The sequence below is a fragment of the Quercus suber genome, unplaced genomic scaffold, assembly GCF_002906115.3.
Source record: "Quercus suber isolate HL8 unplaced genomic scaffold, Cork oak 2.0 scaffold_1024, whole genome shotgun sequence".
NCBI lineage: Eukaryota > Viridiplantae > Streptophyta > Magnoliopsida > Fagales > Fagaceae > Quercus > Quercus suber.
In genome coordinates, this window is record NW_027070435.1 from 128,945 (window position 1) to 152,980 (window position 24,036).

A 24,036-nucleotide genomic window follows, 5' to 3' on the forward strand; every position below is an offset into this window, starting at 1 on the left:
AGTATGTGACTTTTTTCAACTACTTAACAAGTAATGTTATTAATATACACATAGATAATCATATAATTGTTGCAATGGATTAGAGGAAAAGTTTGTTTAATATGAAACCACATCCATGGAATACTTTTACCATTGCGGTTCTTAATTGGGTAATTACACCCCTAAAATTTGGAAGTATTTGAATTTTACACCATAAAATTTCTGTATTTGGATTTTACTCCCTTAAGGCTCTGCTTGGGAGGAGGGAATGGAAAGGAATAAAAAGAATAATTTTAGAATATTCTTCCCTTATCTTGTTTGGGAGTTTTAATGGAGGGAATGGAAAGTCCATTCCATAGTTTGGGAGTTTAAGTAGGAGGGAATGGAATGGGTAAGAGGGAACACTCATTCCTCTCTATTCCCTTAAAACCTCAAATTTTCATTCCCCCCGAAATTGGGAGAAATGGAAGGGAATGAAATTAGATTTAATGATTTTTTTACTAAAACTCCCAAAATACCCCTATATATTCAACCATATATTTTAAAATAGGAGGCCTAATAGTAATATTGTCATAAAATGATTCTATTCCATTCCTTCCATGTTGCTCCCAAACAGGATTACTTACATTCTATTCATTTTCATTCCTTTCCATTCTTTTATTTTAAAACATCCAATCAAGGTTACTTAATTCCATTCCATTCCATTCTTTTCCATTCTTTTCCTTTACTTAAATACATTCCATTCCATTCATTTCCATTCCCTTATGATCATCTTATTCCATTCCATTCCCTTATGAACTCCCAAGCGGAGCCTAAAATTTGAGAATGTTTAAATTTTACATCTTAACGTTTCAGAATTTAAATTTTACCCTATAAATTTTGGAAGTGTTTAGATTTTACTCTCTAAGTTTAGGAGTGTTTAGATTTTACACCCTAAAGTATCAAAATTTGGAGATGTAAAATTCTAACACCCTCAAACTTTAAGAGGTAAAATCCAAATTCTAATTGTTAAGGTATAAAATTTAAACACCCTCAAACTTCAAGAAGTAAAATTCAAATTTTGAAACTTCAGGGTGTAAAATTCAAACATCTCCAACCAGTATAATTTGCAATTTTGCCTTCTTAATTAGATGAATGTTAGGTACCCATCAGGTTAACAGACGTTAAAATTTCATCTCGGGTAGAGGCAAGGTCCAATATTATGGTCAATGAGAGTTGCTTCTGCCCTATGCTAATATATTATTTCTCATAGCCAGTCTGTTTACTTGACAGTGATAACAGTGCCACCATAAGTAACAAATGGAAATGCTATCTGCTTAATGAGCCCACTGACAACAGTTCAGCCATAAAAATTAAGAAAACAATATATGTGGGTTCTGTAGATAATGAACAATACCCCTTCAACAAAATTTATCTAGCACTCCACTTTCTGATTTATCAATCAAAAAACAAATGAATAATTCATACACAGCATCTATGACATAATGGGTAGGTTCCTCTTCCAACCCATAAAACAGACACATTGCTTAAATGAGACCTGGCACCGTAGTTTCTCAATGCATAGATTTGTTGTGTACTTGAGGTATTAATCCTTTGTCAAATCTCTGCTATTTGGGTATGTCCTGCAACGTTCGGCCACGCATGACACAGTTAGGTATTTTCTGCAATGCTACATTATCATCAGCGGCCTTGCTAGGTATCACTAGCCACTATGCCTTCAAGTCTTCTCCTTTGACTAGGCAGTAGGCACTTTGCGGGGTTCCACCTCGCTCTAAAGTTTGCTTTTTCAAGCTATTATTGCCTTTAAACTTTTTACACTTCAACAAAAAGATGAGGTAATACCAGATAGCAACAACAAACCATGCTAGACTTATAGACTACAAGGAATGCATGTCATCATTACTGGGTTAGTGATAAAAATGATGGGGACCTAGCTAAACACTGTGCAATCACCTCATTGACCATTCAAACACCAAATGGCTACAACAGAACATGATAGACACCGACCATAAGGAAAAGAGCCTACCCAGTGTCATTTTTTGAGAAAGATGGAGTCAAGCTAAACAATAAAGTCCATAGACAATGAGCAAACCTGTACCATTATATAATTCATTGTTCAATAAAGGAAAAGCATACCCTGAGAGAATTTTCTCTGTGTTACATTGCAAGAATTATTGCTGAAAATATCCTTTGGAATGTGAAAGTAGAAGCATGTATAATGAGCCATTCCATTTCAAGTTGCAAAGGACTTTTCCATGTCCAATGAGATTTTTTTTTTTTTTTCTCAAGTCCATATTATAATTAACAAAGCCACATAAACATACAACTCATTATATAACAGTCAAATAATAAATAGATTGCTATACATCGTACAGTTGTATATCTCTGTTGGGATCTTGAACGGATATAGGTAAAGCAAATGCTCAAAATGTTTAGCGAGCAAAGTGTTTAAAAGCATATTATGTTCCTTTGCCTTTTTCCTCATTACTATTTCATATTACCTAGGAGGTAAAGACTCAAGTGCATGTAAGATGGATAAACAAAGTGTATTGTTTCGTGCTTGTTTCCTTCATAACATATGTAAGAATTACAGAGTTAGAGTTGCAATGTTTTTTTTTTTTTTTTTTTTTGGTTGGTGGGGGAGAAGAGGGGTGTGTAAATAAACAGTCATGATGAATATATTAGCCAGTCAGGAGTTACCACATGGTTAACCAAAACAGAAAACTAAAGCAACCTCAAGGTGACATGTACAAGAAATCAAATAGAACTGCCAGAAGAGAGGACAACCGATTGTAACATTCGAGATCAAAAGCTTTAGAACAAAACAAAAAAGAGAAGAGGCTCCTAAACAAAAGGCTTCAAACAACCTCTTCATTAGACATGGACTGTAGTTTGTGAAATAATAATAAATTGTAATTTTTGAAGATATTTGATTGTACTTAAATTTGAGGGAGATTTGATCAATTCAGTTATCTTAATGCAAGTCTGGATTGATGTTTTTCCCTTTCTTATCCTTGGCCCTTTTTCTGTGTAGAAAGTCCTCCTAATTGGCATTACCAAATTGAACTCTTAATCTTTTAAGGAAATTGATTAATGGTTAATTGTTGATTAATTATTTTTAGTTGTTAGTAGATTAATACAATTTCAAGTTGTGCCGAAAATGGTCGTGGATTTTTTGTGGTCTGATAGAAATAATTGGTAGGCAACATTACCCTAAGTTTGGATGGGTTGATTCCTGGCTTGAACCTATGACACATTGCTTGGACAGAAGGCACTTACCATTGCACCAAATCTGACCTCTAAAGCTAGTAGCCTAACTGTTCACATCACCAGAAAGTCCGAAAGGATGTGCTCCTTCCTCTCATTGTGTGGCATTTTCTAGACATCAAAAGATCTTGAAGAGATTGTGCATTGACAAGGATGAATGTTGACAACGAAAAAATCATTATTCTAAACCCTTGTCATTATCCATTATTAAAGTCCCCGATTGATGCTATGCGTCATTCAAAACTATTAAGAATCCAGAGGAAAGAGAGCACAATTTCTTCCATAAATTGGTTAACAAATTTTAGCATAACTTTCATCGTGTAAGCACTTAAACCATATTCTGGCATTTAGTATAGCTTTCATCGTGTAAGCACTTTAAACCATATTCTGGCATTCTTCTAAGAAGAGGCATGCCAAAGCAAAGTCAACAGTAAAGCAAATGAGGTGACATTTAATTTTGAGAAAAAGGCAAAACATACATTTTACCTTCGGCTTACACAAAACTGAAGAAGATTCTCACAAAGACAAGGATAGAAATCAGAGTCCCTCCCAAAAGACATACTTTAAGAACCTTTTCTCTCTTCCTTGAGCTGAGTGAGGTGAAATGGCACAGGGTCACCTCAAGAAGAGATTCTCCATCCAGAAAGTAGACCTGATAAAATTATTAAGATAAGAGAAGAACATACTTTATGATTGTATAGTTTCAAAGTTGAGAACATCACTTTGGAATTCCGAAATAAGATTTTTTAAGGGATATTTCAAGGAACCACTTTTCAAAAGCTTGTCACTGCACATGTTCAGATTGGTTTTGAAACTCCAGGAACCATTTAAAAAGACAAAAGTCCTAAAACCGAAAGGAAAACTAGTTCTTTTTTATTTTTATTTTTTATAAGTAATAATATTTATTCAAAAAGAATCAACAAGGTCCTCAAAAAAATTGCATTTAACTCTATAGAAGTCCACCCACATCCTTCAAAGCTCCTCACATTTCTTTTCCACCAAATGCACCGCATCATGCAGTGAGGAATGAATCTCCATATATCACAACTTTAATACACCCAAAACTACCTTGCCAACAACCTAGAAGATTGACAACCTTTCTAGTCATCACCCATTTCACCCCAAAAAGAGCAAAAACCAAACCCCATAATTCAATAGCCACAAAGCAATCTAACAATAAATGGTCTACAGTCTCTTCATCCCTCTTACACATACGACACCTGCTCACCGAAGTAATGTTACACTTCCACAGATTTTTTCATTTTCTATAGTGAGGATATTCCCCAAAGCAGCCACCCAAAGGAAAAAGGCCACCTTACTCAGGACGAGCAGAGAAGGACAACTAGTTCTTAGAAACCAAAACATCACAAGAAGCCTAATAAATATTCTTTCACCTACTCCTAAAAAACACTTTGTGTGGTCTAAAATATATAGTTATAAGTGTTCTAGGGTTAAAGCAATTTTTATTTTACAGGTTATGGTTAATTTTTTATTTAGCGGCAAAACTGTAATTTCCTCAACCCCTGCATATCAAGGATATTTGGTAGTTGAGTTGAGTCTAAAACTTTCTAGAAGATCACAAGTATCTTAAGATTTATTTTCTTCAAGTCCAAGTTAGTCTTTTATTAGCAATTACCTTATGAGGTTTTTGCTTACCAGCCAAACTAGGAGCCATTTTTTGGATAAGCAATAGCATTTCATTAAAGAGGCACAAAATAAAGCGTTATCTTGGTACATGGGAAGTAAAATAAAATATAGCAACGGGAGAACAAAAGGAGCAATACAAACTTAACAACTGAAATGTAAATCATCTAAGAAGTTCGTAAAAGTAGTATTGGAAAGTGCGTAGGAATTGGTAGTCCACTTGTATAATGTCTTCAAAAAGAGAAATTTGAGGTGTGGCAAAGGTAACTCTTTTCCATTGAAAGTACAGAGGTTTCACTCTTTCCTTATACACCGCATGAGGCAAGGAGTTGTTACCCAAACATTCTCAATCCTAAGATTACCCGATTTCCTTTCCAAGATATGCCAACTTGGCAAGTACTATTTTGTGCGTCACCCAAGCGACTCCAAATAGACAGAACAGTATTTCCTCAGCTCCCAATTTCCTCCCTCTCTGCTATCTTTTCTTTTTTGTGGTACTGTTCACCAATAATGTTCATGCAACACATGAAAACCATTGATATCTCTCTTTTCCTTTGTCCTTATAGCCCTTAATCAAGCCCTTCCTCTTACCCATCAAAACCATAAAACCGTACATGCTCTCTCCCAAATAGCCATCAAATAATTCATCAAACCACTCTTTTATTCCTAAGCAAAATCGCTGTCCATAATTTTCTAGCAACCTCTTTGCTTCGAGAAATAGTCTTCTTGTCCTTATTCCCATATTATCAAATTTTTTGTTTAATATAAGTAATAATCATTTTAGTGAAAGGAAGGAGATACTTTATGCATGCAGAGTGCATATGAAAATCCCACTACCAGTCTTCTCTAGTCAATTTTGAACACTACCTCTTTCTTCTAAAAATTCTAAACCCTAAATTCATAAATCCTCCTAACCCTAAATCTACCAAGAGCACACAGATAAAATCTCCAATTTATCCTGTCATATCCCCTCCTTTTTTGGTAATCCAAATGGTGGATAAAAGCATAGTTGTCATGGTCATTCTTGTAATGCTGGTGTAGATGTGCCTATTGAGGACATCAAAAAAGTCATACCCAGTGCACGAAGCTCTCATTTTTACAAGGTTTGGGAGAGATCATGGTAGGCAACATTACCCCATTTTTTTTAAAAATATTTTGCAGAGAGGTTGATTCCCAAAATTAAACCTGTAACCAGTCACTTTTGGTAGAAGGCACTTGCCATCACGCACTCTGACTCAACCTCTAACACCTTCTAACAGACCTCAGGGCAGGTTGCTGTCATTGTTCAACCAAAGTATTCAAGATTTGGTGGAAGTCCAATTGAAGTAAAACAAATTTTTTGTTTGGGTTTTTAATTAATAAGTTATGGTCAATTTCATATTCAAAGGCAAATCAATAATTTTTTCAATTGTTGCAAATTAAGCATATTTTGGTGGTTAAGTTGAGTCTTAGAATTTTCTAGGAAATCCTAATTATATAGGTTATATTTTCTTTAAGTTCAAGTTAGTCATTTATTAAGTTTTTAGCTTAATACTAATTGTAAAAGAGTCTCTTATGTATTGAGTTGATTAATAAAAGAGAGACGGTTTACTAGTGACTAACAATCTTAATACTACAAGGTGCAAAGAAAATTTTAATAAAAGAGAGATGTGTGATTAGTTTTAAGAAAATTTTAATACATAAGAGACTCTTATAACGATCCCAAGATACCCACCTCTTTCCATTCTCATTCACTTCCACAATCAGACATTTCTCTAACCAACGTGATCTCCTAATATCTCGCTCCTTCCCAACAGCTACATTTTTTGAAGTCAAATTAAACCTCAAAGGGAATCTGCGTTTATTTCCTTCCTGGATTTTCACCTCAAATTTATTATCCCCATTAATATCCCAGACTCTCCCCTCCACCCCACCCACGGCAGTCAAGGAAGATTTGCCGGCCTGAGCTTCAAAAACCACCACCTGTGTGCAAGGTTTGGCTCTCGGAGACTCCACTTTGTTTTTTCCCACTATTCTATTCTTCCCCTTCTCTCTGATGAAGGGCTGCTGTAAGTGCTTCAAACTTGCCTGCACAGGAGCTTTCACCGTTTCTACAAAGGACCAGGAAGAATAAACCTCCGAAGGCTGCTTAGACTTGTACAGAACAAATTTCGGGCCATCCAACACATATTGGGAAGGATCCAACATTCTTCTTAATTCAATCCCAAAAGCCCTCCACCTTTGTTGTACCTTACCTGCAGGGATAAGGATAGATCTCCTCCTCCCACCTACTTTGAGCTCTGACACTGATAAATACTGATAAAACAAGTTGGATCCCCGTTGCACCATATAAGCAGTATCTCATTCCCTGAGCGTGAAAAATTGCTTGGGGTTGACCCCAATCACAATGCGTTCCAAGTTATTCCAAATTGCTGTGCTCTTACCCATAAAAACTGATTGCATAAAATATTTTCCCCGTTCAAAAATCTTAAGGGAGAAAAAATTCCCCCCTTCCTCAACCACCAACTGAAACAGCTTAGATTCAATATAAAAAAACTGCGGGATCCACCCATACTGATCCAAAGAAGTAGACGCAGACAGTATTTGTGACTAATTTGAGGTAGCTGGGCCTCTAAAACATCACCAAGGAAGATGAAAAGAAAATTTCTATAAAGGATGGAACGTAGTTACTATCTGTAATAAAATTTTCTTTGCACCTTGTAGTATTAAGATTGTTAGTTACTAGTAAACCATCTCTTTTATTAAGTTGATTAATAAAAGAGAGACGGTTTACTATCCAAAGAAGTAGTCATTTATTAAGATTTTAGCTTAATACTAATAGTACAAGAGTCTCTTATTGATGCAGCCACCCTCTATCCTTAGGACTGACAACTAGCCAGCCAACCTTTCTGACCTCTTAGGACTGCCAGCAGCCCCTTATTTTGATTCTCATATCTGCCATGTACCCCTCCTCTACCATTAGGACTGACAACCAGCCAGCCAACCTTTCTGACCTCTTAGGACTGCCAGTAGCCCCTTATTTTGACTTCTAATATCTGCCATGTATCCTCTTTAATTACAGCTTTGACTTATGTAACTATTGGCTACATTATTTCCTAATAGTTAAAGATTATAAATAGGCTAGCTATGTAAGAGTACAATCAGTTTTTGATATGAATATATCTTAGTTTCAGACCTGGACAGAAACTTGTTTCTCCAGTTTCTCTGTAATTCCAGTTTTAATTCTTAATTTTAATGCAATTCTAGTTCAAGTTCTCAATCAATTGATCTTGATTCCCATCACTTATGTAATGAGTTAATACTAATACTACAGTCTCTTGTGTATGCAGTACGCTTCATCATCATTTTAACGCTTCATCATCATTTTAACACTGTTGATGTTACCTTTCTTGAGTCTACCCTTTTTTCCTTATTGATAATGCTTGTTCCAAAAGCTCAACTTATTAGGAAAGCCTAAATTAAATCATTTAACCATTATTGATTATTGTAAGACTTACCCTCATATGTGGGACCCCAAAGTCCCCCTTAAGTGACTCAAATCAAATTTATTGATCACTAGTAATAATTATGTCATCAAAATAAACATTTCACAATATATACGCTCTCTTAGTGTATAAATGTGTAGCGTTCTTTGCATAAACTTTGAGCTTGTCTTGACTAGTGTATTGATGCTACAATTTGGCCCCCCAACAAGAATTCATGGCCTCACCTTGTACACTCCGTGTACTTGGGTGTTTCCTTTTTGATATCAATAAACTTATTACTTAAAAAAAAAAAAAAAAAAAGGAATTCATGGCTTTGCCTTGAACTTGACTTGTATATATTCCTTGAAGAAATTAGTAAAAGACGACTCCTAGTCCTAAGCAGCCCTAAAAAAAGTAGGAATGCAATGCACTTTGCCATTTGACCACTCCATAGACTCGTGCATCATAGCATTTTTATTTATAGCAACTTGTTATCAATCCAAGAAGAGGGATGTCATATTAGTTCAAGGCACCGCCAGTTATCATTCCAGAATCCGAGGTGTTGTTTGGTAGCAATTTTTTAAAATATTTTTACAAACACTGAAAACTGTTTTTTATGAACTTATTCTCAAAATTGTTTTATAGCGCTTTTCCCCCTAAAAACTTGTTGACAATGCGTTTTTATTTTTGGGTTTATATGATAAGTTTGCCCCTGACTCATTTAGAAAACATAAATTTGCTTTTAAGTGCTTGAAACATATTTAAAAGGACCAACCAAACATACTCTAATACTCTTGCCATCTCCAACTCTAAAACTTATAAATCTACAAATGGAGTCTAAACCCACTTTAATGGCCTTCAAAACACCTACTCAATGGGTGAACTAACTAGGTTTAAGGTCTAATCGTCCACTATCTGCCCCTTAGATACCACCAAACATCCCTATAAATGATGAGTGAATTTCCATAACCAATTCCCAAACAATGCCTCACTAAATGTACTTAAATTTAATATATCCAAAATCTCCAATTTGAACTCAAAGTAATGTAAAAGAAATTTTCTATCTGCCAAATGAATTTTTCTCCTCCCCAACTCTAGCCATAAAAATCTTGTTGTAATTTTTCCAAATGTAAGTCACATTCACTAACAATAGAGATGGCAACAGGCCGGCTGGATCAGATTGTGGATGCCCTGTCCTTCGTTTGACGCAGGGAAAACCCAAGCGGGGTGGGAATAGGACAGGTCTGGGGCAAAGTGGTTTGGAGTTATTTTGCTGTCCTTAATTAGTTGGCTTCAACATTAATAAGATGGAAATGAAGAAGATCAGGAAGGAATAGTCAAGAGAGTGGTAAAAGAAAGAGAATATAAGTGTTTGGTGGATGGTGTGTGTGTCTATATATATATATATATATATAATTTAATATACAAACAAATTCAGGGTGGAGCAAGGTGAGATGGGGTGGGGCAAGCAAAATCTATCCTTGTCCCATTGCCTCTTTAGAGCGAGAAATTCCACAAAAGGTAGGGTGAGTTGGGAAACATAGGAAATTTTTTCCATCCCTAACTGACATTATGAAGAGTGACATAGTGTCCATTTGGCTTGAACTTATTTGCTCAGTTTTTACCTTTTAACTTTTATGTACAAGTTTTTAAAACCTCACTTTTTCTCACTTTGTCGAAGTACAAGTATACTTTAACACACTTTCAGCAAAAAGTTAGATAAGTTTATGTGGACTATTTGGTTGGAATGTAATCGTCGTTTCTTTGAAGATTCTAAGAAGACGTTAGTTGAGTTAAAAAACTCGAGCCAGCATACACTTTTTGATTGGTCACACTACTGGGGTTTTACAAATTGCTCTTCTACAATTTTTTTCTTCCATTAGACTAGGCCCTTGATCTTCTCTTTTGTTTACTATTTATGCTTTTCTGTGTTCATCATCATGAACACCCTGTATGCTTCTTTCTTATTTCATTAATAATAGTTCTCATATTACCTATCAAAAAAGAAAAGTTGTTTCCAAATAGACACGTAAAGTTAATAAGTAGATTCAACATAGTACTCATTATGAGAGTAATTCTACCCCCTTTAAGTAGATAAATTTCCCTCCAACCTGCAATCTCTTCTTCGTTCTCTCAAAACTGGGGTTTTACAAATTGCTCCTCGTCTACAATTTTTTTCTTCTATTAGACTAGGCTCTTGATTTCTTCTCTTTTGTTTACTGTTTATGCTTTTCTGTGTTCATCATCATGAACACCCTATATGCTTCTTTCTTATTTCATTAATAATAGTTCTCATATTACCTATCAAAAAAGAAAAGTTGTTTCCAAATAGACACAAAGTAAATAGGTAGATTCAACATAGTACTCATTATGAGAGTAATTCTACCCCCTTTAAGTAGATAAATTTCCCTCCAACCTGCAATCTCTCCTTCGTTCTCTCAAAATATCATTCCAAATATTCCAAGCCTTAAAAGATCAACCCAATGATAAAGCTAAATAAGTAGAGTAAGCTCACCTTACAACCCTGCAACAAAAGCTTCAACTTCTAGCACTAATAATGACCAACCCCAACGTACTTTTTCTAAGGTTAACCCTTAAGCTTGATACTCCCTCAAAGCATAACAAGGTACAATGCTCCTCATTTGCATCAAAAAAATTTATTGATCATGGCTGTTTTTAGATGCAAATGAGGAGCATAACAAGGGGTCAGTGTTTGTGTGCCTCTTGAAGAGATAGTTCATTCTTTCTTTTCTCTAAACAACTTAGCTTTCTAGAACAGTCCTCCTTTTCACTAATTTCCTCCATCACAAAGCGTCTCATTACCTCATTCCCCTCAAACTTGGAAAGAAGCCAATAGACTACAACTAACTATATGGAGAATCCAACCAAGGTTATACACATTCTAATCCATCTTCTTCATCTCTTCCCAAATTCATATCTCTCCAACATATAAACAAAATACTCCCAATTCAGGTGGGTCTTATACTTTGTCGATGTCAAGCTTGCATATCAAACCTGGCTTCTTCCTTCTAACTCTACTATCTACTATCTAGGCATTCATTTGCTATTAAAACAGAGTGTAGTATCTGTCTCCCCCCTATTAATGCATTCTAAAAGTTAGAGACCAGATTTTCAAGAATACCCCTCAGCCTACTAGCTAACACTCACTAAAATCTTAAATAGGCCTCTCACTAAACTAACGGGGTAGAAGTCTATAATGAGGCACCTGGCTTCATTGGGACAAGGGCTATAAAAGAAGCATCCAAGCCTTTTCCAAAAGAGCCATCCATATGAAACTCACTGAAGATTGAAGAACCACAACATCTTTTATCACACTCCAACAACACTAAAAGAAAGCTATTGAGAATCCACTAGGCCCCGGAGCCTTATCACCACTCATTGAAATAGCTGAGAGCACTTCCCCCTCACCAAATTCCCTTTCAAGCCTTTTTTTCTTTTCCTCCCAAGCAGTAGCAAGGTCAAGACCATCCAACTTCTGGTGCCAGACAAAGGGTTCTTTGTTCAAATCCTCATAAAAATAGATTATCCCATCTTTCACTTCATCACTTCAATTTTATATAAGGAGTTACATCAACAAGCTCACCAACATATGTAATAAAATCCTATCATGTTCATTCAAAAGGTAAACTCATGACAAACAAACCTCCATCCTGATTGCTTTAGCTGCTTCAGACCACATAACAATCACGTAACATTTTGATGGTCCATTCCAAAATTTAGTCACATTTTTGTCAAAGCAACTCATGTAACAAAAGTTCAAAATCAGCAGGATAATAAGCCTTGTAGTTGATGTGTGGGGTAAATTCAAATGGGAAATACAGACGTTTCAGGTCACAATTTATTAATTTAACAACTAATTAGTTATGAGGTCTTACAGCCTAATATATTTAATATTTAGCTCCCAGACCTGACTGTACAAATATTCTATGGAAAAAATTTACATCTGTTCAAAAACATGCAAACTTATGGACATTAAATCACTCTCTCTCCCCCTCTTTTGGTTAGTAAGTAAAATTTAATACAAGATGAGATAGTTATAAGAACTTACTGGCAAGCTATTGAGAAGAGCTAGTGTTAGAGAGACATGGAATGTGCACATCAGAACCCTTTCCAGCACATCTGGAAGATCTCTACCAATATGAAATGCCCAACGAGGTTGATAAGCAGTTAAACGAACTGAACGAGCCATGGATATTACATCACCAACAAAAACAAAACTCCCACGACACTTGGATTCTATAAAATCAGAAGTCTTGGAATCTGAAAATGGATTTCTTCCTAGTTGCAAGCACTCTGCAGAAAGGGATCTTGAGAATGTGATCTCAACCCAGCTCAAACCCAGCATCTGAAGTGGACTCAAGCAAGACTCATCCTATCAACACCAAAAAAAATGTATTCAGCTGCAGTGAGCAGCGTATGAACCACTTTTGATTTTGTTTGATACACAAAAGACTTTAAAGCAGGAGAATTTGCTAAAAATACTAAAATGCCTACAAACATTCAAACATCTATTACCAGTGAACATATGCAGCTGCTTCCATTAGTTATTATTTCCCATCCATCACCACATTTATTAAGCTTGACAATGTCCTTAGCATCCAAGCAGTAAGTATTCTCTCTTCTCTTTGGATGATCATCTTCGCTACCACCAATATTTGACATTTTCATATCATGACAGGGAATGGTTTCAAAGGCAGTAAGATCCTCAGCACAAGCAGAATGGTTGCCTACCGATTGAATCTTCTGGTTATCTTCTATCATAATATTGGGGACACAATATCCTTTTATGCCATTGACTCTCCCAAAGCCTTCAACATATTTGGAATGATTTGTACTTTGAAGTGCCATTTTATCTATCAACGAAGTCATCTCCATCCACTCTTGTGAATTATGGATGCGAACACCATCTAGTGACATAATCAGATCCCCAGGAGACAAATACCTAGACAAAGGCGATGTAGAAGATACATCCAAAACCTATTCCAGGAAACCATTTCCGAAAAGCAATTAGAAAAATGTGTCAAATCCAAATATACACATATGCTATATGTGTGTGTATAAAATATGTTTCAACTAAATGCTTGTGATGTAGTACCATGGGGCTTTCACCATATATGTAGAAGGGAAACAAGATCATGGGCAAGAGGAATAGCACCAATCCACAAGCTACACAACACTAGAGGAGAATAAATAAATAAACACAATCAACATTAGATTTTTTTTTTTTTTTTTTTTNTCTTTTGGAGTGTGATGTAGTACAAAGGAAGTAAAGTCCTTTTCGATTTGAAAATATGTGGTTAAAGGTTTATGGGTTCATTGACATGGTAAAAGGTTGGTGGGATTCTTATCAGTTTCATGGTATGCCAAGTTTCATTTTGTCTAATAAACTCAAGGCAACTAGGCTTAAAGAAGTGGAATGAAACAGATTTTGGCAATATAGTTCGACAAAAGCTTCTCTTCTACTATTGATGGCTTACTAGGAGTCGGAATCCTGGAGGCCTACTATTGATGGCTTAGAATTTGATTGTCTAGATGAGACTGAGAGGCTCTCACTAGAGAGGGATTTTGAGGAGGAGATTCTTGAGGCATTAAAGGAGGTTGAGGGAGATAAGGCCCCTAGGCCTGATGGGTTTACTATGGCATTCTTCCAAAAATGCTGGAGTGTAGTGGAAAGGGATGTTATGGCTTTCTTTGTAGATTTTCATAGACATGGCATCTTTGAGAAATCTCTTAATGCCACGTTTCTTTGTTTGATCTCTAAAAAGGTCAATGCTGTGAGTATTAAGGACTTTCGCCCTATTAGTCTTGTCGGCAGCTTGTATAAGCTTCGAGCAAAGGTTTTAGCTCATAGGCTAAGAGGTGTTCTGGATAAGCCCGTTTCTGACTCTAAGAATTCTTTTGTTGGAGGGAGGCAGATTCTTGACTCAGTCCTTATTGCAAATGAGTGTCTGGACAGTAGAATATAGAGTGAAATTCCTAGTGTGATTGTCAAGGTAGATATTGAGAAGGCGTACGATCATGTGAACTGGAATGCTCTATTCTACCTTATGGAGAGGATGGGTTTGGGGGAGAGGTGGCGGAGATGGATGAAGGCTTGCATTTCCACAGTTAGGTTCTCAGTTCTTGTTAATGGTTCTCCAATAGGTTTTTTTGGCAATTCTCACGGTCTCCGTCGAGGGGATCCTTTATCTCCACTCTTATTCCTCTTGGTGATGGAGGTTCTTAGCAGGTTGCTAAAGAAGACAGAAGTGGGCGGTTTCTTGAACGGATTCCAAGTGGGCTCCCATGTGCAAGGGGGTTTGAAAATCTCCCATCTTCTTGTTGCTGATGACACTCTCTTATTCTATGATGCTTCTAGAGAACAATTATTATATGTAAGAATGGTGTTGATTTTCTTTGAAGCTATCACAGGTTTGAAAGTCAATGTTGGTAAGAGAGATTGTGCTAGTAGGCGATATAGGTAATTTACATGCTCTAGCTCATGTGTTATGTTGTAGGGTGGGAAATCTACCCATGACTTACTTGGGAATGCCTCTTGGGGCACATTACAAGGATCCCTCGATATGGAATTCAATTCTAGAAAAAATGGAAAGGAGACTTTCTGGGTGAAAACAGTCGTATTTGTCTAAGGGTGGCAGATTTACTTTGTTAAAGAGTACTCTTTCGAGCCTTCCTACTTCTTTTTTATTTATTTATTTATTATTTTTTATCTCTGTTCACTATTCCTCAAGCTGTAGTAGCCAGATTGGAGAAGATACAAAGGAAGGTGGTTTGGGGATAAGGAGGGTGGGATTGTTTAATTAAGCCTTGCTTGGTAAATGGTTATGGTGCTTTGGGAAAGAAGATCACAGGTTATGGCGTCAGTTTATAGCAACCAAATATGGAGTGGATAGTGGGGGTTGGTGTACTGGGATGTTCGAGGGACCCATGGCTGTGGACTGTGGAAGAATATTAGAGCAGAAGCTGAGAGTTTCTTTAGATAGGTGGAGTATGCTGTGAGGGAAGGCCATCGTATTCGTTTTTGGTATGACCCTTGGAGTGGGCCTATCCCTCTAAAGGATCTCTATCCAGATCTGTTTGCTTCTGCTGTTACCAAAGAAGCTTGGATTTATGATTTGGTTGTTTCTTTTTTTTTTTTTATAGGTAAGAAAAAGTTTTATTGAAAAATGATAAGCATGAGAAAACACAAGGTTCACAATAGTGAACAAGAAGAAAAAAGAGGTAAAAATAAGCAAACAAACACTAACCTATACTAAGAGACAAAAGAAAATCCGTGATGGTAGAACAATCTGAGAGGCCCCAACATTGAGACCAATCAAAAAGGGTTTGTCTACATAACTCCAACAACTGATCCAATGACTTCCCCGTATCCTCAAAAGAATGCCAATTCCGTTCAGACCAAATATTCTACATTAAACAACCCAGAACCAGATTCCAAATATTAGAATTATGTTTCCCAAGCCAATGATACCAACAGAAAAATAAGTCTGCAACGGAACGTAGTATGACCCGATCAATCCCAAATAGTCGAAGTATATACATCCATAGAGAATGAGCAACCAGACAAGAAATCAGTTGGTGATCCACAAATTCCTCATTACAACAACACATACAACAATGATTTGCCAAAATGCGGCCACGGAGCATAAGATTATCCAAAGTAAGAATCTAACCATGAGCTGCTGTCCACATAAAGAATGCCACCCTTCTAGGAACTTTTACTTTCCAAATGCCCTTCCAAGGGAAAGTAAGAAGAGTTACATTTCGAATCTTATGATAAAAAGACCAAACTTTCCACTTCCATTAAGACACCAAAAAAGTCTGTCACTACCTTCACCCCTAAGAATTTTAGTTTGAATGAAGTGAAGAAGGGAATAGGAAGCCACCAACTCCCAATCATTAAATTCACTATAAAATCTTAAACTCCATACTCTATCATTATCACCAACTGGAGGACTTAACACTTCAGAGATACAAGCTTCCTTATTAGTTGAACAGACAAATTGCTGAGGATAAAGAGATTTGAGAGAATTATCCCCAGTCCACTTATCATGCCAAAAAAGAATACGAGAACCATCACTCACTACAAAAGACACAGGCCTAGAAAAACTTTCCCACTCTTCACTAATACTTCGCCATAACCCACAACCATGAGCCCTTCTACAAACTCTAGTGCTCCACCCCCCTTTCCCCTCCCCATATTTCATGGCTATGACCCTCATAGATGAGAAGTTTCATGACCATACCTCAAAAGCCATTTCCCTAAGAGAGCCTGATTGAACGACAACAAATTACGAATTCCCAACCCACCCAACCCAACTCACGAGGTAAGCAAACCTTTTCCCAAGCCACCAAAGGGTATTTGAAGCACTCAGCTAAAGAACCCCACAAAAAATTTCTCTGAATATGTTCCAATCTCATTGCCGCCGCTTTAGGAACAGTAAAAAGAGAAAGATAATAAGTCAGAAGGCTTGACAATGTACTTTTCAACAAAGTGAGTCTACCACCCTTTGACAAATAAAGCCACTTCCAACCTGACAGCTTCTTCTCCATTTGCTCTAGAATCGGATTCCAAATAGAGGTTGTCTTATACAAGGTACCCAATGGCATTCCCAAATAAATCATAGGCAAACTGCCCACCCTGCATTGGAGAATGTTAGCCAAATTGTGAATGTTGGTCACCTCCCCAATAGGGACAATTTCACTTTTCCTCCCATTCACCTTCAGACCAGTAAACGCTTGAAAACAAGTCAAAGCCAGCCTAATGGATAGCAACTGCTCCCTAGAAGCATCACAAAAAAGAATGGTGTCATTAGCAAATAAAAGATGAGAAATTTGAATATCAGTAGAATTAATAGGTTCCACATCAAAACCCTGAATAAGGCCACCGTCCTCAGTTTCTTCAGGATCCAACTTAAAACCTCCATGATCAAAAGAAAGAGAAGGGGAGACAACAGATCACCTTATCTAAGGCCTTTTAGAGCTACCAAAGAAACCAGCAGGAGAACCATTAACCAACACTGAGAAACGAACAGCAGTGACACAAGCCTTTACCCAACTTCTCCATCTACCCCCAAAGCCCATCCTCTCCAGCAAATAAAACAAAGTATCCCAACTTACATGATCATAGGCTTTCTCAATATCTAACTTACACACCACCCCCGGAGTTTGACACTTCAGTCTACTATCTAGGCATTCATTAGCAATAAAAACTGAATCTAAAATCTGTCTACCACCAACAAAAGAATTTTGTGACTCCAAAATGAATTTATCCAACACCGTCCTCAATTTGTTAGCCAACAACTTAGATAGCAGCTTATACACACTACCCACTAAATTGATAGGCCGAAAGTCTCAAATATTCAGTGCATTATTTTTCTTGGGAATCAAAGATAAAAAAGAAGCATTCAAAGACCGTTCAAACTGTGAACTCCTATAGAAATGATCAAAGAATGCCATAACATCCTTTTCCACTACACTCCAGCATTTTTTTAAAAAATGCCATTGTGAAGCCGTTAGGACCTGGGGCCTTATCACCCTCCATCTCTTGGAGGACCTGTACCACCTCCTCTTTAAAAAACTCCCTCTTAAGAGCAATCTGCTCCTCCTCGTCAATACAAGCAAACTCCAAACCGTCCATAGAAGGACGCCTAGATCCGTCGAGCTTTTCATGAAAGGGAGGTAGAGACAGCATGTTCTTTGCTTAAGCATCTTTATTCTAATATGCCAAGGGGTGAGAGAGATGATACGTTGACTTGTAAGTTGAATCGGTTTGCTGTCTTTGATGTTTACTCTTACTATAACTTGCTAGCTGATTCGGATGGCTCTTCTTCCATCCCTTTTCCTTGTAAGTGCATTTGGAGTACAAAGGTACCTAATAGGGTGTCTTTCTTTTTATGGATAGCAACTAGGGGTAGTATTCTTACCATTGATAATTTGGTTCTTAGGCGGTTACCACTGGTTAATTGGTGTTGCATGTGCCGGTGTGATGAGGAAACTGTGGATCATCTTCTAATCCATTGTAAGTTTGCTTATGTCTTATGGAGTGAAGTCTTTTTGATATTTTGAATCTAGTGGGTGATGCTGAAGATAGTAGCCTCCCTTCTTTTTGGCTGGTGGAATTGGTCGAGGAAGCATTCCTCTAATATTTGGAATATGGCTCCAGCTTGTTTGATGTTGTTAATTTGGAGGAAGCGTAATAATCGTACTTTTGAAGATATTGTGAGATCAATAGATCTTTTGAAGCCTATACTAGTTGGGACCTTATTTTAGTGGGGTAAAATTTGGGGTTTTACACAATGTATTTCCATTTCTGAATTTCTTCTTTCTATTCGTATCTCTTCCTGAGGTACTTGTATTCGTTTTAAGTTCTGAGTGTTCACCATCGTGAACATGATGTCCTTTTTATGAAATAAATCTTTGATTGCCCATCAAAAAAAAAAAATGCTTCTCTTCTAGGTTGTATTAAGTCTATGGATGAGATTGAAGAAGCTAGATCTCTGCTAGAGGGTGAAAAACTACAATGTGATCAAGCCAAAGTGGATCTTGAGAGAATTGTGTTGATGGAGGAAATTACTTGGAGACAAAAACCTTTGTGCTATGGTTGAAAGAAGGGGATAAAATACTATGTTCTTTCATAGACTTGCAAACTCACACCATCTCAATAACACCATAGGGTGGTTAGTGGTGGACGGGAAGGAGGTTATTAACCAGGATGCCATTAAGGAGACGATAGTGAACTTTTATAAGGCCCTATTCTCAGAATCGGGAGTTTGCAGGCCCCTGTTGTATAGGCTTGTTTTTTCAGCTTTGGAGTATGATGTTTCTTATCGGTTGGGAAGGTGTTTATGGAGGATAAGATGTATAATGTGGTCTCCAATATTAATGGGGATAAAGCTCCCAGTCCTGGTGGGTTCAAGATGGCTCTTTCCCAATCATGTTGGGGCATTTTAAAGGAAGATGTTATGAAGGTATTTCACTATTTCCATGCACATGGCACTTTTGAGAAAAGTATCAATGACACTTTCCTCACTCTCATCCCAAAAAAACCCAGGGTGGTGGAGATTAAGGAATTCCGGCCTATTAGTCTCATTACGTGGGTCTATAAGATCCTAGTGAAGGTTTAAAACCGATGAACTTACCCTCTACCCCATTATTATAGGGGGAGGAATCATGTCTTGAGGTTTATTAGGTTTAGATCATGATATTAACAACTAATTCTCACCCTTAAATAACACAAAATTTCAGTCCTATGTTCAAACCTACCAAATCTAAAAGAACTTGAAATGTCCAGAAATACCAAAACCACCGAAGAAATTGAAACTACATTATCATGTGTAGTATTACATTATAATGACTTGAAATTTCTATTTGGTTAATGATTAAATAGAATAAAAATTAGACCTAACCATAGCTATTTATTAATCAAATAAAGTATCATGGATAACATTTCCTTATTTTATTTTTGATTGTAGTAGTGTTCATAGTTACCAAGATAACATTTTCTGTAATCAATAGAGAATCACCTTTGCCACAAATTGGTTGGATTATCTAAAATGGTTGGGTATAGGCCATTGTTATGCATCATGGAGTTTCTTTTTTGATAGATACAATAAAATTTTAACCTATGGCCTTCGCTCCACTATAATTACCCTTTATTATCAGGCCAATACATTAGCTGGGTTTTGGTGTAAACTGGGTTCAAACCCCATATCTCTTATTTGCCAACAAAATACTTTACCGATTGAGCTAAGTATAACCCACGGTTCATGGGTTTTCTTTTATTAATAAGTAAGCCTTATTTAGTTATGGGTCTTTATGTATGGGCTTTGGTTTAATTCAATTAGGGTTTGGTTTACTACTCAAAGTAGAAGTCCTATTTCTACTAGGAGAAGTTAAGACTATGGTCTACATAAGTGTCTTATTGTACTCACTACTCAAATAAGTTAAAGTTTGCTCAATAAAATTATTGAGTATTGAGGGACATTGGCCTTAGGGTTCTTTTTCCCTCCTCATTTTATCTTCTTTCTTTCTTCCTTTCTTTTCACAGGTACTGTTCACATCATTTTTCATACTATTCACGTATTAAAAAAATTCTATTTATATTTATTTTCTTTTGTTTTCAACCATAAATCCAATCTTTTCTCTCTTGAACCCTAAAAAATTAGGGGAATTTATCTACGTGTGGTTGTGGTGGATTAAGGCTTAGGAGGATTGGTGGATTTTGAAGTTTAAAACCCTTTTTAGAAGAAGGCTTAGAGTTCATTGGAGAAAAGGTTGGATTTGTGGTTGAAAAGAGAAGAAAAAAAAGAGAATGTTTATTTTAATATGTGAACAATGCATGAACAGTATCAGAAAACAGTGTATGAACAGCACCCAAGAAAAGAAAAGGAAGAAAGAAGAGAAGAGAAATGGAAAAAAGAGAGCCTTAATGCCAATGTGCCTTGATACTCAATTTTATTAATCAACTCTCTAACTTGTTTGGGTACAATAAGACTTTCATATAGACCATTCTCTTAACTTCTCCCAATACAACTAAGACTTCTACTTAATTGAACTAAGACTTATACTTTGACTAGTAAATCAAACCATAATTGAATTAAACCAAAGCTCATACATAAAGACCATAATGTAAATAAGACTAATAAATAAGGCTAATTAATGAGAACACTAATTTGCTGTAGCATGGCTTTCAAGTTATGGAGTTCTATCTTTAGGATGTTTGGGGTTCAGTGGGTTTTACCAGAGATGGTCCTTGATTTATTATGTGGGTGGCAATGTAATGGACCAAATTCTGATGTTTGGAATCTTATCCCTTTATGTTTGATGTAGACTATAAGGAGGGAACAAAATCGGTGTATTTTTTAAGATGTGGAGTGCACGTCTTCTCAAATACAAGCATCTTCCATTAGTTCTCTTTATGAGTGGTCTTTTATATCAAGTCTTACTGATAGTATTTCTATTCACTCCTTCATAGAGTCAACTCATATGTAGATATTACCCCATCGTAATTCTTTAGGCTGCTTCATGTTTCTTTTCACAATGTAGTCTATTTTCAATAATATTATTTTTACCTATAATATATATATATATATATAACTAATTAACTACCATGGACACTTATTTTGGGCTTTTCCTTAACCTTAGACTTCCCCAAAAAAAAAAGGATATTCTTTCACTAGCCATTCTATGTTTGCGCCATCAACCCCAAAATCTGCAAATCCTACTAAAACCTTAACCCACCACTACCACATGTAGACAAACTCCCCCAATTTGTCCAACGTCATTATTACCCTATGAGCTGCCCAGCATCCATCTGACTCACAACCATGTATTCCCTTTGTCTTATATTTTGTTTTTCTAATTTTATAGATGATTGATGCTAGCAAACTGACTCCAATGGACCTTCTCCCTTTGTTTTTGCTGAGGTTGTGGGTTCAAGATCCATCAAGTGCATTGTGTGTGTAACTTAACTAACTAATCAAAGAAAAAACTTACAGCTGATTGATCCCAAGAAGAAGGGAAGAGAAAAACTACAACCCCTAGTATTCCTTTATCTTAAAATATATTTATCTTATTTAAATTTTCTTTGAGAAGTTATTTTTATTGGCTTTGCATTGACAGCTTCAATTTTGTTAAACATGAATCCCATACCTGCTAAAAGGCATACCTTTCGATTCCCTTTAAATAAGATCAATTTCACCAGTCAAAGCATCCAATACAAGATATGATTGATAATACTTCATTTTGAACTCACATTCTATAAGCATATACTCCACGCCAAAGGCTCACTAGGAGGTATTCAAACAAAACTCCTTAAGATCCATCATCCATGACCCACCCCCTCAAAGATACAGGTACCATTTTCCATCAAATATATGAAATAGTATCCCAAAATCCATTGCAAAGTTAGATAAAATTTTTATGGATTAGTAACTCACATTCTTTTATGGAATAGTCTCCCAAAATCCATCAAATTTTCACAGATTAGGTTGCAGCTTAACCTAACAAACACATGCGACAATATTCCTAGATGGAACATGTTCCCAAAACCCGTAATTGCAAAGTTAGATCATCAAGCATTAGCAGATAAAGGATCAATTAAGCAAGTGAATCAGATTGTATGACACATCAAACTTAAGGCAATCTGAAAGCCCTTTTCTAAGAATAGAACTGAAAAATCACCACCTTTTCTTGGCTAGATAAATCATCCCACTTTAAACATAGTGAATGAAGAGAAATATCCTTACCTCCAAATGCAGCGCTGGTACCAGAAAAGAGTAGCAATGGAGGAAGCTGTGAAAAAGAAGACAATGGATCAAGTCATGCAAGCTAACAGTTAAATCTTCAGCAATTAATGGAAGAACAGGAAAGTCAATTTACATTCAAAGAATTATAAAATCACAAAAGAAGTATATAAGATCTACCCCAACTAGGAAAGGAAGCCACTTCGGTCCCTTCACACGATTTTGAAGGTATGGGATCCCTGCAATTGAAAAAACACTAAGCAATTTCTATACATTAACTAAAAAAAGAAAAGAAAAAGTAAGACACAAAGGGACACAAATTTACCTGTATTGAAACCGTGAACTGCACTAAGCATTGCACCAATACCTGTCCCCGCCTATTTAAACAAAAACAGCAGAAAGAGTTAAAACGGTAAAATCACTTGTACAACTATACTCATTAACAATATCATATAATTCAGCAGTCGGGTCATTAATGGTTTCGGTCCATACAAGAGCCAGAACTCAGCATTAACAAACTAAAACTAATGTTCTTGCTCCACCTTTAAAACCATATACATCATATTCCATCAAGTTTACCGATACCCGCATCGTTTAACACACTTTTAAGAGAGTTCCACTAACAATATAAATAAATTCCATGAGCATAGATCTAAATCTAATTAATATAATGAAATTCAATTCAGAATTCTACATAAGCAGCAACTAAAGTGTTGTGGAAAATGAGAGAAGCGGAGAAGAAACTGACCACAGCAGTGGCATCGTGTAGGACGGAAGTGATAGTCCATTCACCTCCAGCCTGAATTATCATCATCAATCAAAAAGCAGTATTATGAAAGAGTAAATTGATCAAACAGGTAATGTGCATTGTAAAAGAAAAGAGAGAGAGAATGATTACGGAGTTAGGGTTTAAAAGGGAGAGACAGCGAGGGCAGCGTGGGGATCCGAGGCCAGGGTTTATGGTTGGATCGTGATGATACATATTGCCACTCCTCAGCTTCTCTTCGTACACCTCTCTCGTCCCCATCTTTTTCTACTTTTTCCAACTCCTTGTGCACAAACTCACAGTCGCTGTGTCTCTCTCTCTCAGTTTTATTAAACCCTTTAAAACTCTTTGCCTCACGATTTTATTTTATTTTATTTTTGTGTGCTTCTACCTTTTGGGTTCCTTTACTTTTTTCTTTTTAATCGGAGAAAATCTTTTTTATTTTATTTTATTAAAAAGATAAAAAGTGTTATCCCATAATATTTTCGTAACAAATTTTATGTGATATATTGTTAGTTACTACAACTAGTGTGTAAGAAAATAACTTCAATAGGGAATTCAGATTAAAACCAATAATAAATTACTATGTAAAATTTGTTGTAAACATAATATTTTTTTAAAAAGATAAATATTTCATATTTTAATATCA

At 36.2% G+C, this 24,036-nt stretch overlaps 2 protein-coding genes across 4 annotated transcripts; both read right to left on the reverse strand.

The window, feature by feature from the left end:
- Nucleotides 1-1,378: 1,378 nt before the first annotated feature.
- On the reverse strand, nt 1,379-13,592 carry LOC112030864 (membrane-bound transcription factor site-2 protease homolog). 2 transcript variants are annotated; one of them, XM_065768934.1, is made up of 5 exons: nt 13,471-13,592; nt 12,891-13,352; nt 12,424-12,747; nt 3,726-3,898; nt 1,379-1,601 (listed from the first exon to the last, which is right to left on the reverse strand). In XM_065768934.1, the coding sequence occupies exons 1-4, from the start codon at nt 13,510-13,512 to the stop codon at nt 3,740-3,742; spliced, it is 987 nt and encodes a 328-aa protein (XP_065625006.1). In that variant the 5' UTR covers nt 13,513-13,592; the 3' UTR covers nt 1,379-1,601; nt 3,726-3,739. The 2 variants fall into 2 exon arrangements, with proteins under 2 accessions (XP_065625006.1, XP_065625005.1); XM_065768933.1 differs by having other exon boundaries at nt 1,379-3,898.
- Nucleotides 13,593-17,110: 3,518 nt separating this feature from the next.
- On the reverse strand, nt 17,111-23,766 carry LOC136065562 (uncharacterized). 2 transcript variants are annotated; one of them, XM_065768936.1, is made up of 6 exons: nt 23,520-23,763; nt 23,370-23,420; nt 22,947-22,998; nt 22,802-22,860; nt 22,625-22,670; nt 17,111-17,157 (listed from the first exon to the last, which is right to left on the reverse strand). In XM_065768936.1, the coding sequence occupies exons 1-6, from the start codon at nt 23,646-23,648 to the stop codon at nt 17,126-17,128; spliced, it is 369 nt and encodes a 122-aa protein (XP_065625008.1). In that variant the 5' UTR covers nt 23,649-23,763; the 3' UTR covers nt 17,111-17,125. The 2 variants fall into 2 exon arrangements, with proteins under 2 accessions (XP_065625008.1, XP_065625007.1); XM_065768935.1 differs by lacking the exon at nt 17,111-17,157 and adding an exon at nt 22,297-22,403 and having other exon boundaries at nt 23,520-23,766.
- Between the last annotated feature and the right edge of the window lie 270 nt (nt 23,767-24,036).

What these genes read in the sequence shown, in the direction of transcription:
- LOC136065562 (XM_065768935.1), bottom strand. Translation starts at nt 23,648, where the DNA reads ATGGGGACGAGAGAGGTGTACGAAGAGAAGCTGAGGAGTGGCAATATG. An exon ending in AGTTCACGGTTTCAATACAG is followed by an intron (nt 22,861 to 22,946) that starts GTAAATTTGTGT and finishes TTTCAATTGCAG; the next exon opens with GGATCCCATACCTTCAAAAT. An exon ending in GGCTTCCTTTCCTAGTTGGG is followed by an intron (nt 22,671 to 22,801) that starts GTAGATCTTATA and finishes TCTTTTTCACAG; the next exon opens with CTTCCTCCATTGCTACTCTT.
- LOC112030864 (XM_065768934.1), bottom strand. Translation starts at nt 13,512, where the DNA reads ATGATCTTGTTTCCCTTCTACATATATGGTGAAAGCCCCATG. An exon ending in TATATGGTGAAAGCCCCATG is followed by an intron (nt 13,353 to 13,470) that starts GTACTACATCAC and finishes TTCCTGGAATAG; the next exon opens with GTTTTGGATGTATCTTCTAC. An exon ending in CTCTTCTCAATAGCTTGCCA is followed by an intron (nt 3,899 to 12,423) that starts GTAAGTTCTTAT and finishes TAATTTTATCAG; the next exon opens with GTCTACTTTCTGGATGGAGA.